Source organism: Vigna angularis, chromosome 9 (genome assembly GCF_016808095.1).
Source record: "Vigna angularis cultivar LongXiaoDou No.4 chromosome 9, ASM1680809v1, whole genome shotgun sequence".
Lineage (NCBI taxonomy): Eukaryota > Viridiplantae > Streptophyta > Magnoliopsida > Fabales > Fabaceae > Vigna > Vigna angularis.
Genome location: NC_068978.1, coordinates 26435138 through 26446951, shown reverse-complemented (window position 1 = coordinate 26446951; position 11814 = coordinate 26435138). Strand labels below are relative to the sequence as shown.

The following is an 11814-nucleotide window of genomic DNA, read 5'->3' as shown; positions in this document are numbered from 1 at the left end:
TACTCTTTTCATAATGTATATCTTTTTTTTTTCTTTTACTTAAATATTTCTACACCTTCTCTATGTACATTTCTCCATATTAAAATTTAGTCTAGTATTTAATCCTTAGAAGATAATTAAGTTAAGATAGGATTTCACATTCTTAAAAATCTAACTAAATCTAAGTTGGCCATCTAATTAAATAACTTCAAAAAATTTCAATTTTTATTTCTTAAAAAAAAAAAGTTCTACAAAATCAATATATTTAATTATTATTAGTTTATAGTAATAATTATAACTTACATGAACAATAATGATCAGAATACTAAAAATTTAAAAGAATAATCATAAATATTTTTTATAACTCAATGGTGGGTGTAAAAGAAAGTCAAACACAATATTCAATCAAAGTATGACATTTATTCATGTGAGATCAAATATTTACTTTAATGTTTGTAAATTAATATTTTTAAAATAGAATTCATTTGATAAAACATAAAAAAAACATGTTTTTACAATCATTAGATAATTAATATTTTATAATATATTTATTCTGTAATTTAATTTGATGAACATTTTATATGAAGCAAGGAAAACTAACTCATGGAATGATCCATCATGGACAAATAATATTTTTAATAATAGTTGTAGCTATACAATTAAAATATTTTTAAATTTAATCATGGATATTGTAACGCCCTGGCAACTCACCCATCCCAGAATTACTCCAAGCCAAGCACACTTAACTATGGAGTTCTTATGAGTTAGGCTACCGAAAAGCAAATGCATTTGGAAATATGAGTAGCCAAATCAATCCATTTAAGCTATCCTTCAACCATATAGTCCCATACCTATACAGTCTCCAGATCCCTCTCATTCCGCTGTATGTTCGATTCGTCCATATACTCCTTCCACCCGAAGCTGCCAGGAGCCGCTCCTTGTCTGTGCCCCTGCACCATCCTTCTTGCACCGGCGTCACTCCCCGCCCTCGTCAGTGCCCGGATGTCACAGATATAGATTATAAAAACTAAAAAATTAGTTAACAAAAATTGAAATAAAAATCGCAAAATATTTATATATATATATATATATATATAAAGAAAAGAACTATAAAATACATTCCTTCTATTAATAATTGTAAAAATTTGACAAATATTATAATAAAAAAAATATAAAAAACGATAAAAATATGTTTAAATGAAAACCAAATATAGAAGGTAATCTTCTTTATTTGTACTTATAATTATATATTATAAAAAGTAATTATTAATACTTAATAAACATCTTGGCATTTAAGACGTGATCCGTTAGATACATCCAAGGGCCTCTAAGGGTCCAAATTAATGCCAAAGGGTGACACCAACAATTACAGAGACTGGAAGAAGAAGAAGAGGAAACAGCAGAGTAAAAGGGAACAATCCAAACCCGGAACTTCCCATGGATGCTACCGAATCGCAAACGGATCTGCAGAACCGACCCGGAATCTTCATCATAGGATCCTCAAACGTTGGCAAACGCACCATCATATCTCGTAACTCTCTCTTTCCTTTTTCTTTCCTAGAATCTTCGTCCTTTCACATTGCTTCAACTTATTCTACTTAACTAATCTTTAATTAGTTCTAGGTTTTCATTATTCTGTCTCCTGCAACTGTTTTAAATCACATCTTCAGCATATTTTGTTCTTAGATATATTATTATACATCTTTTTAATTTTAAACATAGGATTTTTTATTTTTCCTTTTCAATTTTAATGTTTTGGATTTTTGTCTAGATGTTCTGGTATTACTTAATTCAATTCTTTGTTCTGCATGCTTTATGTTTTCCAGAATTGTTTATTGTTGTTATTTTGAGGGGTGAAACTGAAATTTGATATATGTCGTTGCTGTTGTTGAGGATAGGACTGACCTCTGTTGATGTTGAGGATGCTTTTGATTCGGCTTCTGAAGTGAATGTCCATGGGTATATGTTCACCCTGAATTATTTTATCCATCTTTTTGGTTATGAATATTTCTGAATTTCTGGGTGTATTTGTTTTAATTGTGGAATAAACAGGTGGACTATCAATAATAAGTACTATACTGCTGATGTTTCTATATGGATGGCTCATCTTCGTGATGATTATTCTGCTGGTAACATGTCCATGTTTCGACACATGACTGCATTGGTGATGGTTTTTGACATGAATGAAGTTAGTTCCTTCACTTCATGATTGTCGTTTGACTTGTACTGTTTTTGCTTTCGATGACGGTTTAATTTTGTATTCACTGCTTATTGTTTTGGTTTTATGTGTGCAGAAGAATTATTCTTGAACCATTTTCTTTTTTTTGTGCCTGGTATTCATTAGTGGTGACAAGTACATGTAATGTATCTTTAATTTACCCTTTTTATGAAGCCATCTTCCCTAGCTGCACTTCGAGAATGGGTGTCTCACACTGATATTCAGAACTTTGAGATTTTACTGTGTATTGGAAACAAAGTGGATCTGGTTTCTGGGCATCCAGCTCATGCTGAATACAGAAGGCGGTTGCTGAAACTAGAAGACTCTGCTGTAGATCATTATTCAGAAGAGTATGGAATATCTGAATCAGAGGGAACTAGTTTATTGGGGGATGAGGCACCAGCATGGGACATCAGAAGGTCCTGTTTAGAATGGTGCACTGATCACAATATTGAGTTCATCGAGGCATGTGCTTCCAATGCTGATTTTGACAAATGTAAAACTTCACTTCCTGTTGTAAAGAACCTGTCGATAACATATGCATTTAACTCTGAATTTTGCTTTGACAAATGCTAAGTTTAGATGTACATGAGTCATACTTATAATACATTATTAACAAGAGAGGAAGGTAGGTGACTTAGATGACAATGAAATATTTGGAAGATGATTAATGATAGATAATTGTAACACGCATCATATATTTTTCTGCTCCCCATTAGGGATAGAATGATGAACATTGAAAACCATTTCAGATTATATGATTTCCACTCAAATTTATTTTACAGGTTTGTCCATAGATGGTGATTTACAAGGAGTTGAACGTCTCCATGGTGCACTTTCTGCTCATATGTGGTCTGGAATGGTATTGAAATCTGGGGATAGGATAAATCAACCATCATTTCCTGAGAAAGAGGGTATTTTCTTTCTTTTTTTTTTTGTTTGAACCATGCTACTCGCTACTTTTGTCAAAGTAGAATAAATGCAAGCACTAATTTTGGTTTATCCTTTTCCCAGAGTTATCTTCAGAAGAATCTGACTATGAACCTGAATATGAAGTATTATCAGCTGGTTCGGCTGATCCCTGGTATGAAAGTGAACAAGTATGGGTTTCTGCATCTTCCTTAGAAGCAGGGGGATCAGCTCCTCAAAACAATCCTAGTGCAGAGGGTCAACAGGAGGATGGAATTAAACCTGATAAAGAGTTTGCGCCCACAACTTCAAGTGATGCAATTCAAGATGAAAGTGAGAGGGATGTGCTGCACAATACCATGGATTCTGAAGGAGATGAAAAGGCAGTCGAAGGTAAATATCTTGACTTAGAGGATTTGGAACAGTTGATGTCTGAGATTGGGAATATGCGTGCAGGCTTAAGATTGATGCCTGATTTTCAAAGAAGGGACATGGCAGCAAAGCTGGCCATGAAAATGGCTTCCATTTTTGGAGGAGAGAGTGACGATGAGAAAATTTAGTTGATTTTGGATGTAAGCTCAGTGATTAGTTATAGGTTTAAGGTTAGATAGATGAATGTCATTCTGGTTATGCTTCTGCTCTGTTACTCTTTTTAAGGTCAAGTATTCCTGTTTTCTCTACACAGTTTTATAGTCTGTATTTTCTGGAGCAGAACATTTTGCTAAAAATTTCGTGGTAATTAACGTGGTGGTGATGTTGTGAAAAACTGTCAGGTTACTTCCTGCTGCAGTTGTAAGTGTAGAACAGATTGAAAACGTACAGGGACAAAATGACAAATAAAATGTCTAAATTTATTTTTTACCAAGTCCCATATTCATATAAAGTGCACTTGTGTCTATGTGAAATTCAACAATGAATTTTTTTTATTAGACTTAACTGTAATGACCCATATGTCTATAGTTGGTATAAAATAGATAGTTCATAACTCCCAGTTAAAAATACCACGAGTTGAACAAGTTGTCTACTCCTCTTGACATAATTGGAACTTTATTTGATGCATATTTTTCAGTGGCAGAGTAGTTTTCCCTATTCTTTTATGGTGTTGCAGTGAGATCACTAACTTGGATTCAAGCCTTCCTATCACATACAAACATTATAAGACATTATCTTGTAATAAAGTTTCACAGGAGGATGTAGGAGATTTTGTAAGGTTGTAAGGTTTAAGAAGTGTGTTGTATATGTTAGATTCTTATTTATAGGGTGCTTTAAAATCTTGAAATTAGTAAATTGACTAAATTATGGTGATTAAGTAATGGGATGTAATTCTCTTATAAGAGAACACTAATATAATTCTTGTTATTATTTTCTTCCTCGTACCTCTTACAAATCAACTTATTTGAATTCATGTTTTATGGTTATTTTAAAATATATTTTTGAATTATGAAATTTAATATATACTTTTAATTCATGCAATAACATAATTAAATTGTATAATTTAGAATCATAGTTGGATTAGATAATTCAAAAATATATTTCATAATATGTAATCTAAAATACTTTTATGCATTATGTAAATTAAAATATGTTTTTAATTTTAAAATATTTTAAATTATATAATTTATAATATATTTTAAAACTATATGTAACATCCCAAAAATACAGTAAACACCATATAGTCGAATTAATTACATTAATGATAAACCAAATCAGTCTTAATTTAAACAAGAGCACAGGTTCTGGCCGAACGGCCTTACAAGAAGCGAGTTACAAAATAACGAGATGTACAATAAGATAACTTGACCGAACGGTTTACAAAACAAAAATACCGAACGGTTAAGTCAAGAAAAAGGGAGAGTGTTCGTTCCAAGACAACTCGCTAAAATAACTAAACTAAACAATTAACCGAACGGACTACTGTTCGGCCTTCACTTCTACATCAACGAGATTCTCTTCCTCTAATATTCCTTCTTCCAGCGTCTCCTCCAGTAACGCATCACCATCTGCTCACATCCACACGGATGATCATTGCAAAGACAAGACGAATGTACAGATACAGGACAACACAATGAAAAACACATGGTAAGCTTATTTAATTTAATTCAAGTAATAACATGCATTTCTCAACATATCAAACATATCAAATATATTCCAATATACAATTCAATCAATTCCTAATACTAGACTGACTGTCCGGACTGTATGAATTCTGTGTAGCTACGACGTTCGTGCACCCAGGTGGTGTAGTAACTGGAATTCTCATCAACTGCCACCCGAGGTTAGTCCGTTCCGTCCAAAGTACCCCTAAGGACTAGGACCTCCTGCCGTTTCCACACATGACATACTCCCCTCTACTTGAGGACGAGCACTCACGGAACATCAGGATGAATCGCCAGCTAAGCTTTGTCCACATTCATACTTTACAAATTTCAACTTTCATCCAAGAGTCGTTCCTCCCTAGAACGCTCGTTCAAAATCCACAACTGTTTATTCATCTCATGTACTGTTCATCATTTATACTCTTTCAATTTAATATCATTTACGTCATCCATTTCAAGTGCATAAAATAACGAACGTTCAGCCCTCTTCATAACGAGGACGAACGTAAGGAACGAGACCGAGAAATCCCTCGTTCCAGAACAGAATAAAACTGACTGTAATAACACCTTATATGACGAACGTCATTTACCACTTGAGTCAGTTGAATGAACGGACTCTCGTAAGTTCAGATCAATACTCAAAGAATAGTTTAAGTACAGAGGCTCTAGGCCGGATCCAATTGATACAGACCCCTCAAGACGATTAAAGAACCATATTTAGAATAATTCAATTACAGAAAACCGACTGCCAGTAAATGACCGAACATGGTAAAAGGATTTACTGAATTTGGACGAACGCTATTTTCCACAAGTTTAATAATTAAAGACGAGTACGAGCGTTCGGTATAAGACCGAACACCACTCATGATGAACGCTTTGGGTCGAAACCCATCACTGATTTGAACTCGTGATAGAAATATTTATATTAATAAATATAATACGGGATAGTGAAGAGAGGGTTTTGGGGGTAATAAATGAGATTAGACAGGTGCGTTTTGGGTGCATAATTACGAGGTCTGACATTCCCCCTAACTACAAAAATTTTCGTCCTCGAAAATTAAAACTTACCCGGAAATAAGTGAGGGTACAAGTCCTTCATGGCATCCTCCACTTCCCATGTAGAGTCACCCGTCTTGTCGTCCCACACCACTTTCACCAATTTGATCGCTTTCCTTTTGTAGTACTTGGTGCGGATGTCTTCAACGCGAACTGGCTTCATCTCTAGCATTCGGTCTTGACGAAGACGGACGTCCTCTAGCTCCAGTATGTGCGAGGGGTCGGCTACGTACTTCCGGAGTTGGGAGACATGGAATACGGGATGGAGGTTGGACAGTTGAGGTGGCAATGACAGCTCGTACGCTACTGGTCCAATCTTCCTTAAAATTTGGTAAGGCCCAACGAACTTGGGAGATAGTTTCTTGGGTCGAACAGCTCTGCCTACTCTAGTGGTCGGATTCAGCCTAAGGAAAACATGATCTCCAGCATTTAACTCTAGCGACCTTCTTCTTCTGTCTGCGTATGACTTTTGTCGACTCCTAGACGTCTTCAACCTCTCTTGGATTAATTTTACCTTCTCAGTCGTCTGCTGAATAAGCTCAGGTCCAGTCAACACGTTCTCTCCTTCTTGAAACCAGCAAAGTGGCGTGCGACACTTCCGTCCGTAAAGAGCTTCGAAGGGAGCCATTCCAATGCTAGACTGGAAACTGTTGTTATAGGTGAACTCCACTAAAGGCAAGACTTCATCCCAGACGCCCATGTGATCAAGGACGCACGTTCTCAGTAAGTCTTCGAGCGTCTGGATGGTTCTCTCGGATTGACCGTCCGTCTGAGGATGATACGCCGAACTCATATGAAGTTTGCTGCCCAGTTTGCTTTGCAAGGATTGCCAAAACCGAGATGTGAATCTTGTGTCTCGGTCAGAGATGATACTGGACGACACTCCGTGTAAACGAACGATCTCCTTAATGTAGAGCTTTGCCAGGTTGGTCATAGATGATGGTATCGGAGGGTGTATTTTTCGAAGAGTATAGCGCAGCGGAATTAAAACTCAGAGAGAGAGCGGAAAGCGTGTTCGGTCACCTTTTTAAAATAAATTGGTCCGTTTTTAGAAAATCAATTTTCTTTCAGAAAATTTATCGAACAGTTGATATGCGTAAAAAATAAAGAGTGTAGGGAATAGAAAATCACACGAGTAATTTTTATACTGGTTCGATTCAACAGAATCTACGTCCAGTCGTTAATCACTATAAAAAGTGATTAACAATTCCACTAAAAAGATGTTTCACAGATTACAACAAATAGTTAATAAAGCAGATAAATAAACCTTCCTTCGACGAACGAACCGGAAGAAGAACACTCTGCCAACTCGAAGAGAACCGCTCCGACTATCGACAAACGAAACGCGAGCTTCTCCTATTCACGAGACCTGGCAGAGCACCTTGCTAACTCGAAGAGAGCTTGCTCCGACAATCGACACACGACACGCGAGCCTCTCCTGTTCACGAGACCAAGCAAGGGAACTTGAACTATAGCTTCTGAGAACTTCCTCTGACAAACAGTATTCTGCAAGAGCTTCTGTTCAACAACGTTACATTGATCTTCACATAAACCCAATATATAGCTAGCTGTTCTAAATATCCAAGGTTAAGTCTCAACTGCCACGAATAATCGATTATTGTAAGTGATAATCGATTATTCAAGTCCGTTACAGGTTTTCAAAAATGTGATAATCGATTATGAGGTGATAATCGATTATTCCTGAATGACTTGTGATAATCGATTATTGCCATTGCATAATCGATTATGGCAGTTAAAAATGCAAGTTTTACAAAGTTTACAAGACTTTCCTACTATATTTAATTTCTACAAATTGCTTTTAAATAATTCTAATATCTTCTTCAACTAAAACTTCTTGCAGCATCATCAAAACAATTTTCTTCAAGTACCAATACTCCTTATTGGTAACAATAGACATCTTCAGGTTGACCGCTAGGAAGTGAGCGCTCTTCGTCAGTTGATCCACTATCACCCAAATGGAATCGTGATTCTTGACTGTGCGGGGTAAGTGGGTCACGAAGTCCATCGAGATGTTATCCCACTTCCATTCTGGAATCTCCAACTGCTGCAGTAAGCCGCCCGGCCTCTGGTGTTCCGCCTTCGCTCGTTGACAAGTTAGGCATGATGCCACAAAACGTGCGACATCACTCTTCATTCCCGGCCACCAGAAGGTTTTCCTGAGATCTTGATACATCTTAGTCATACCAGGATGTATGCTAAGACGACTGTGATGCCCTTCCTCAAGAATTATCCGCTTCAGCTCTCCATCATTTGGAATGCACGTCCGACCCTTATAGCGTAAGAAGTCGTCCGTTCTAGTGTTAAACTCCTTGGCCTGATCCGTACCGAGCGTGCCTAATATTTTTACCAACTCCTCATCTGCTCGTTGCTTCACTTTGATCCGGTCAAAAATATCACTAGATATTCTAAGGTTACAGCACTTGATACTGCTCGGTTCCAATTCGAACTGTAACCTTAGATCTCTAAAGCTTTCAACCAAGCTTAATTCTCTGACCATCATGGCTGAAACATGAACCACTTTTCTGCTTAGGGCGTCCGCTACCACGTTAGCCTTCCCTGGATGATACAGCAGTTCAAACTCATAGTCCTTCAAGAACTCAAGCCGCCTCCTCTGCCTCATGTTCAACTCCTTCTGATCAAAGAGGTACTTGAGGCTCTTGTGATCACTGAAGACTTGGAACGTAGATCCATACAGGTAATGCCTCCAAATCTTCAGTGCGAAGATGACCGCTGCCAACTCCAGGTCGTGTGTTGGATAGTTCTTCTCGTGCACTTTCAATTGACGAGAAGCATACGCGACAGCCCTATTCTCTTGCATAAGTACACAGCCCAAACCTTGATGAGATGCATCACAATATACTTCAAAGGGTTTGGACGTGTCAGGGATGACCAACACTGGGGCGCTCGTTAACTTCTTCTTCAACTCCTGGAAGCTCGCTTCACACCAATCAGTCCAAGCGAACGGGTGATCCTTGCGTGTAAGTTGCGTTAACGGTGCTACTATCTTAGAAAATCCTTCGATTCGATAAAGCGCCTATAGTAGCCCGCAAGACCAACAAAACTGCGGACTTCCGTGATCGAACGCGGACTTTCCCATTCCAAAACTGCTCGTACTTTTGCCGGGTCTACAGAGATCCCTTCAGCCGACACAATGTGCCCCAAGAACTGTATGCTCTTCATCCAAAATTCACACTTTGATAACTTGGCGTACAGTTCCTTTTCCTTCAAGACGCCAAGTACAACCCTCAAGTGTTCCTCATGTTCTTCATGGCTCTTGGAGTAGATGAGGATGTCATCAATGAACACCACTACGAACTTGTCCAGATATTGCCTGAAGATACGATTCATGTAATCCATGAAGATTGCCGGTGCGTTCGTCACACCGAACGGCATCACTACATACTCGTAGTGTCCGTAACGAGATCTAAATGCAGTCTTCTGGATGTCTTCTTCCTTTACCCGAATCTGGTGATATCCCGATCGTAAATCAATCTTGGAAAATACGATCGCTCCGTGTAGCTGATCCAGTAGATCGTCAATCCGAGGTAACAGATACTTGTTCTTGATGGTCAGCTTATTTAACTGACGGTAGTCAATACAAAGCCGAGAGCTGCCATCCTTCTTCTTTACCAACAGCACAGGCGCTCCCCAAGGTGAGGCGCTCGGCCTGATAAATTTCTTATCCATTAGATCTTCAATTTGCTCCTTAAGCTCGACCAACTCAGCTGGTGACATTCGGTACGGTTGGACAGAGATGGGTGTCGCCGTTGACACTAAGTCGATCGTGAACTCAACCTCGCGAATAGGAGGTAGTCCAGGTATTTCTTCCGGAAAAACGTCTGGGAACTCAGCCACAACCGATCGTCCGTTATTGTTATTACTGGACGATCGTTCTTGCCTTAAACTTCCGAACTCCTAATCTTCGTGCATCATAATCAGGAAACAGCTGGCACCTTCCATTATGTCTTCCTTCAATTGACCGAGTGTCACTGAGAACTCTTCTTCTTCTTCACCAGGAAATATTAACTCTTTCTTACCACAATCTATGAGAATGCGATTGGTAGCCAACCAATCCATTCCTAAAATCACCTCTAACTCTTTTAGAGGTAAACAGATCAAATTGACCTTATATCTACGCCCCTCGACCTCAATAGGACATCTGACGCAGACCGTAGACGTCCTAACCTCTCCAGCCGCTGGGGTTGACACCACCAAGTCGAACTGCATCTCCCTCTCAGTTATTCCCTATTTTTCAACACACGCCTTCGAGATGAAGGAGTGGGTCGCCCCCGAATCATACAATACACAGCAAGATATTCCATATACTAAGCAGGTGCTGGTGATGAGTGTACCTGAGCTTGTTGCTTCTGCGCCTGTTATTGCATACACTCATCCGACTGCTTGCGCTCGACCACCTCTCCCTTGCTGGATCCTTCCAGCGTTCGGTGGTCTCATGACCGCTCGTCCGCCGATATTGCACTCGCTCTCTAGATGACCGTTTCTTCTACATCGAGTGCAATACTTTCCTCGTACCAACTGAGGGCAGACTGACTTGAAATGGGGTCCTCCACACTGAAAACATCTGACCGCCCCTTGCTGTCCAGACTGTCCAGCAACAACCATCGCCTGAGACCCACTTGACTGTGTTGGTCGAGCGTACGACGTCCTATTCCGATTCAGATTTGTTCTTGATAGAATCGGTCCCCTGGCTGCTTGTTGTTTCTTCTGTTGTTCTACTTCAGCCACATTCTTCTCTAACACCTTGGCCCTCTCGACCATTGAAGGGAATGACTTAATACAAAGGCTGGATATCAGCACTTTCAGATCACTCCTTAATCCATTCTCAAATTTCCGGCACTGCCACTCTTCACTGGTGGCCATAGTATTGAACCTCAACAAATGCTTGAACGTGTTGGTATACTCCGACACAGACTTCCCACCTTGTACCAATTGAAGGAACTCAACTTCCTTGGCGTAACGAACGTTGTCTGGGAAGTATTCTTCATAGAATTTACTTCTGAAAACTGCCCAAGAGATGGGACTGTGAGCGTCCGCCAAAATAGCCTTCACGCTCGTCCACCAGTGGCTGGCCTCACCAGTCAGTAAATACTCAGTGAACGCCAAGCGATTTTCGTCCGGGCACCTCGTGGCATCATAAATTCGCTCCATATCTCTCAACCACTGGTCAGCCTCTTCCGGTAAACCTTTCCCATTAAACTTGGCTGGGTGGTGTTGAAGGAAACTCTCCAGGCTCCACTCGGCCTGGTGAGTAGCGTTTTAAGAGGACGCTCCCGGTGTGTTCCTGGTGGTCGCTAGGATTTCCATTAGTTGCCTCTGGGTCGTTTCAGAGTTTGGGCGAGCGGCTTCTAAGCTCTGTAAGGCAATCGAGTTTTGTTGCATCAGGGCAGCGTTCTGCTGCTGTAGTCTTTCAATTACCGATTCCAACAACCTAGTGTTGTCGGGCGTATCACGATCGGTGGGTTGAGGTGGAGGAGGAGGTCTAGGTGCCATTTGTTCTCTGGAAAAACAGAGAAA

The 11814-nt window shown here is 39.4% G+C and overlaps 2 protein-coding genes across 2 annotated transcripts; one reads left to right on the top strand and one right to left on the bottom strand.

The window, feature by feature from the left end:
- The first annotated feature begins 1293 nt into the window (after positions 1–1293).
- LOC108346854 (uncharacterized) lies at positions 1294–3967 on the top strand. Its single transcript, XM_017585906.2, has 6 exons — positions 1294–1510; positions 1878–1938; positions 2032–2167; positions 2372–2693; positions 2983–3111; positions 3212–3967. Exons 1-6 carry the CDS (start codon positions 1417–1419, stop codon positions 3664–3666), a joined length of 1197 nt encoding a protein of 398 aa, XP_017441395.1. The 5' UTR covers positions 1294–1416; the 3' UTR covers positions 3667–3967.
- A 5312-nt stretch (positions 3968–9279) lies between these two features.
- On the bottom strand, positions 9280–11448 carry LOC108346705 (uncharacterized). Its single transcript, XM_017585761.2, has 2 exons — positions 10813–11448; positions 9280–9897 (listed from the first exon to the last, which is right to left on the bottom strand). Exons 1-2 carry the CDS (start codon positions 11446–11448, stop codon positions 9280–9282), a joined length of 1254 nt encoding a protein of 417 aa, XP_017441250.2.
- Positions 11449–11814: the final 366 nt, after the last annotated feature.

Bases quoted from the DNA above. Each gene is read 5' to 3' on its own strand.
- LOC108346705 (XM_017585761.2), bottom strand. From the start codon at position 11,448: ATGGAGCGAATTTATGATGCCACGAGGTGCCCGGACGAAAATCGCTTG. The intron at 9,898-10,812 runs GTACGAGGAAAG...GTAAAGAAGAAG, and splicing joins AGTCAGTCTGCCCTCAGTTG to GATGGCAGCTCTCGGCTTTG.
- LOC108346854 (XM_017585906.2), top strand. From the start codon at position 1,417: ATGGATGCTACCGAATCGCAAACGGATCTGCAGAACCGACCCGGAATC. The intron at 1,511-1,877 runs GTAACTCTCTCT...TGTTGAGGATAG, and splicing joins CAAACGCACCATCATATCTC to GACTGACCTCTGTTGATGTT. The intron at 2,168-2,371 runs GTTAGTTCCTTC...CTTTTTATGAAG, and splicing joins TGGTTTTTGACATGAATGAA to CCATCTTCCCTAGCTGCACT.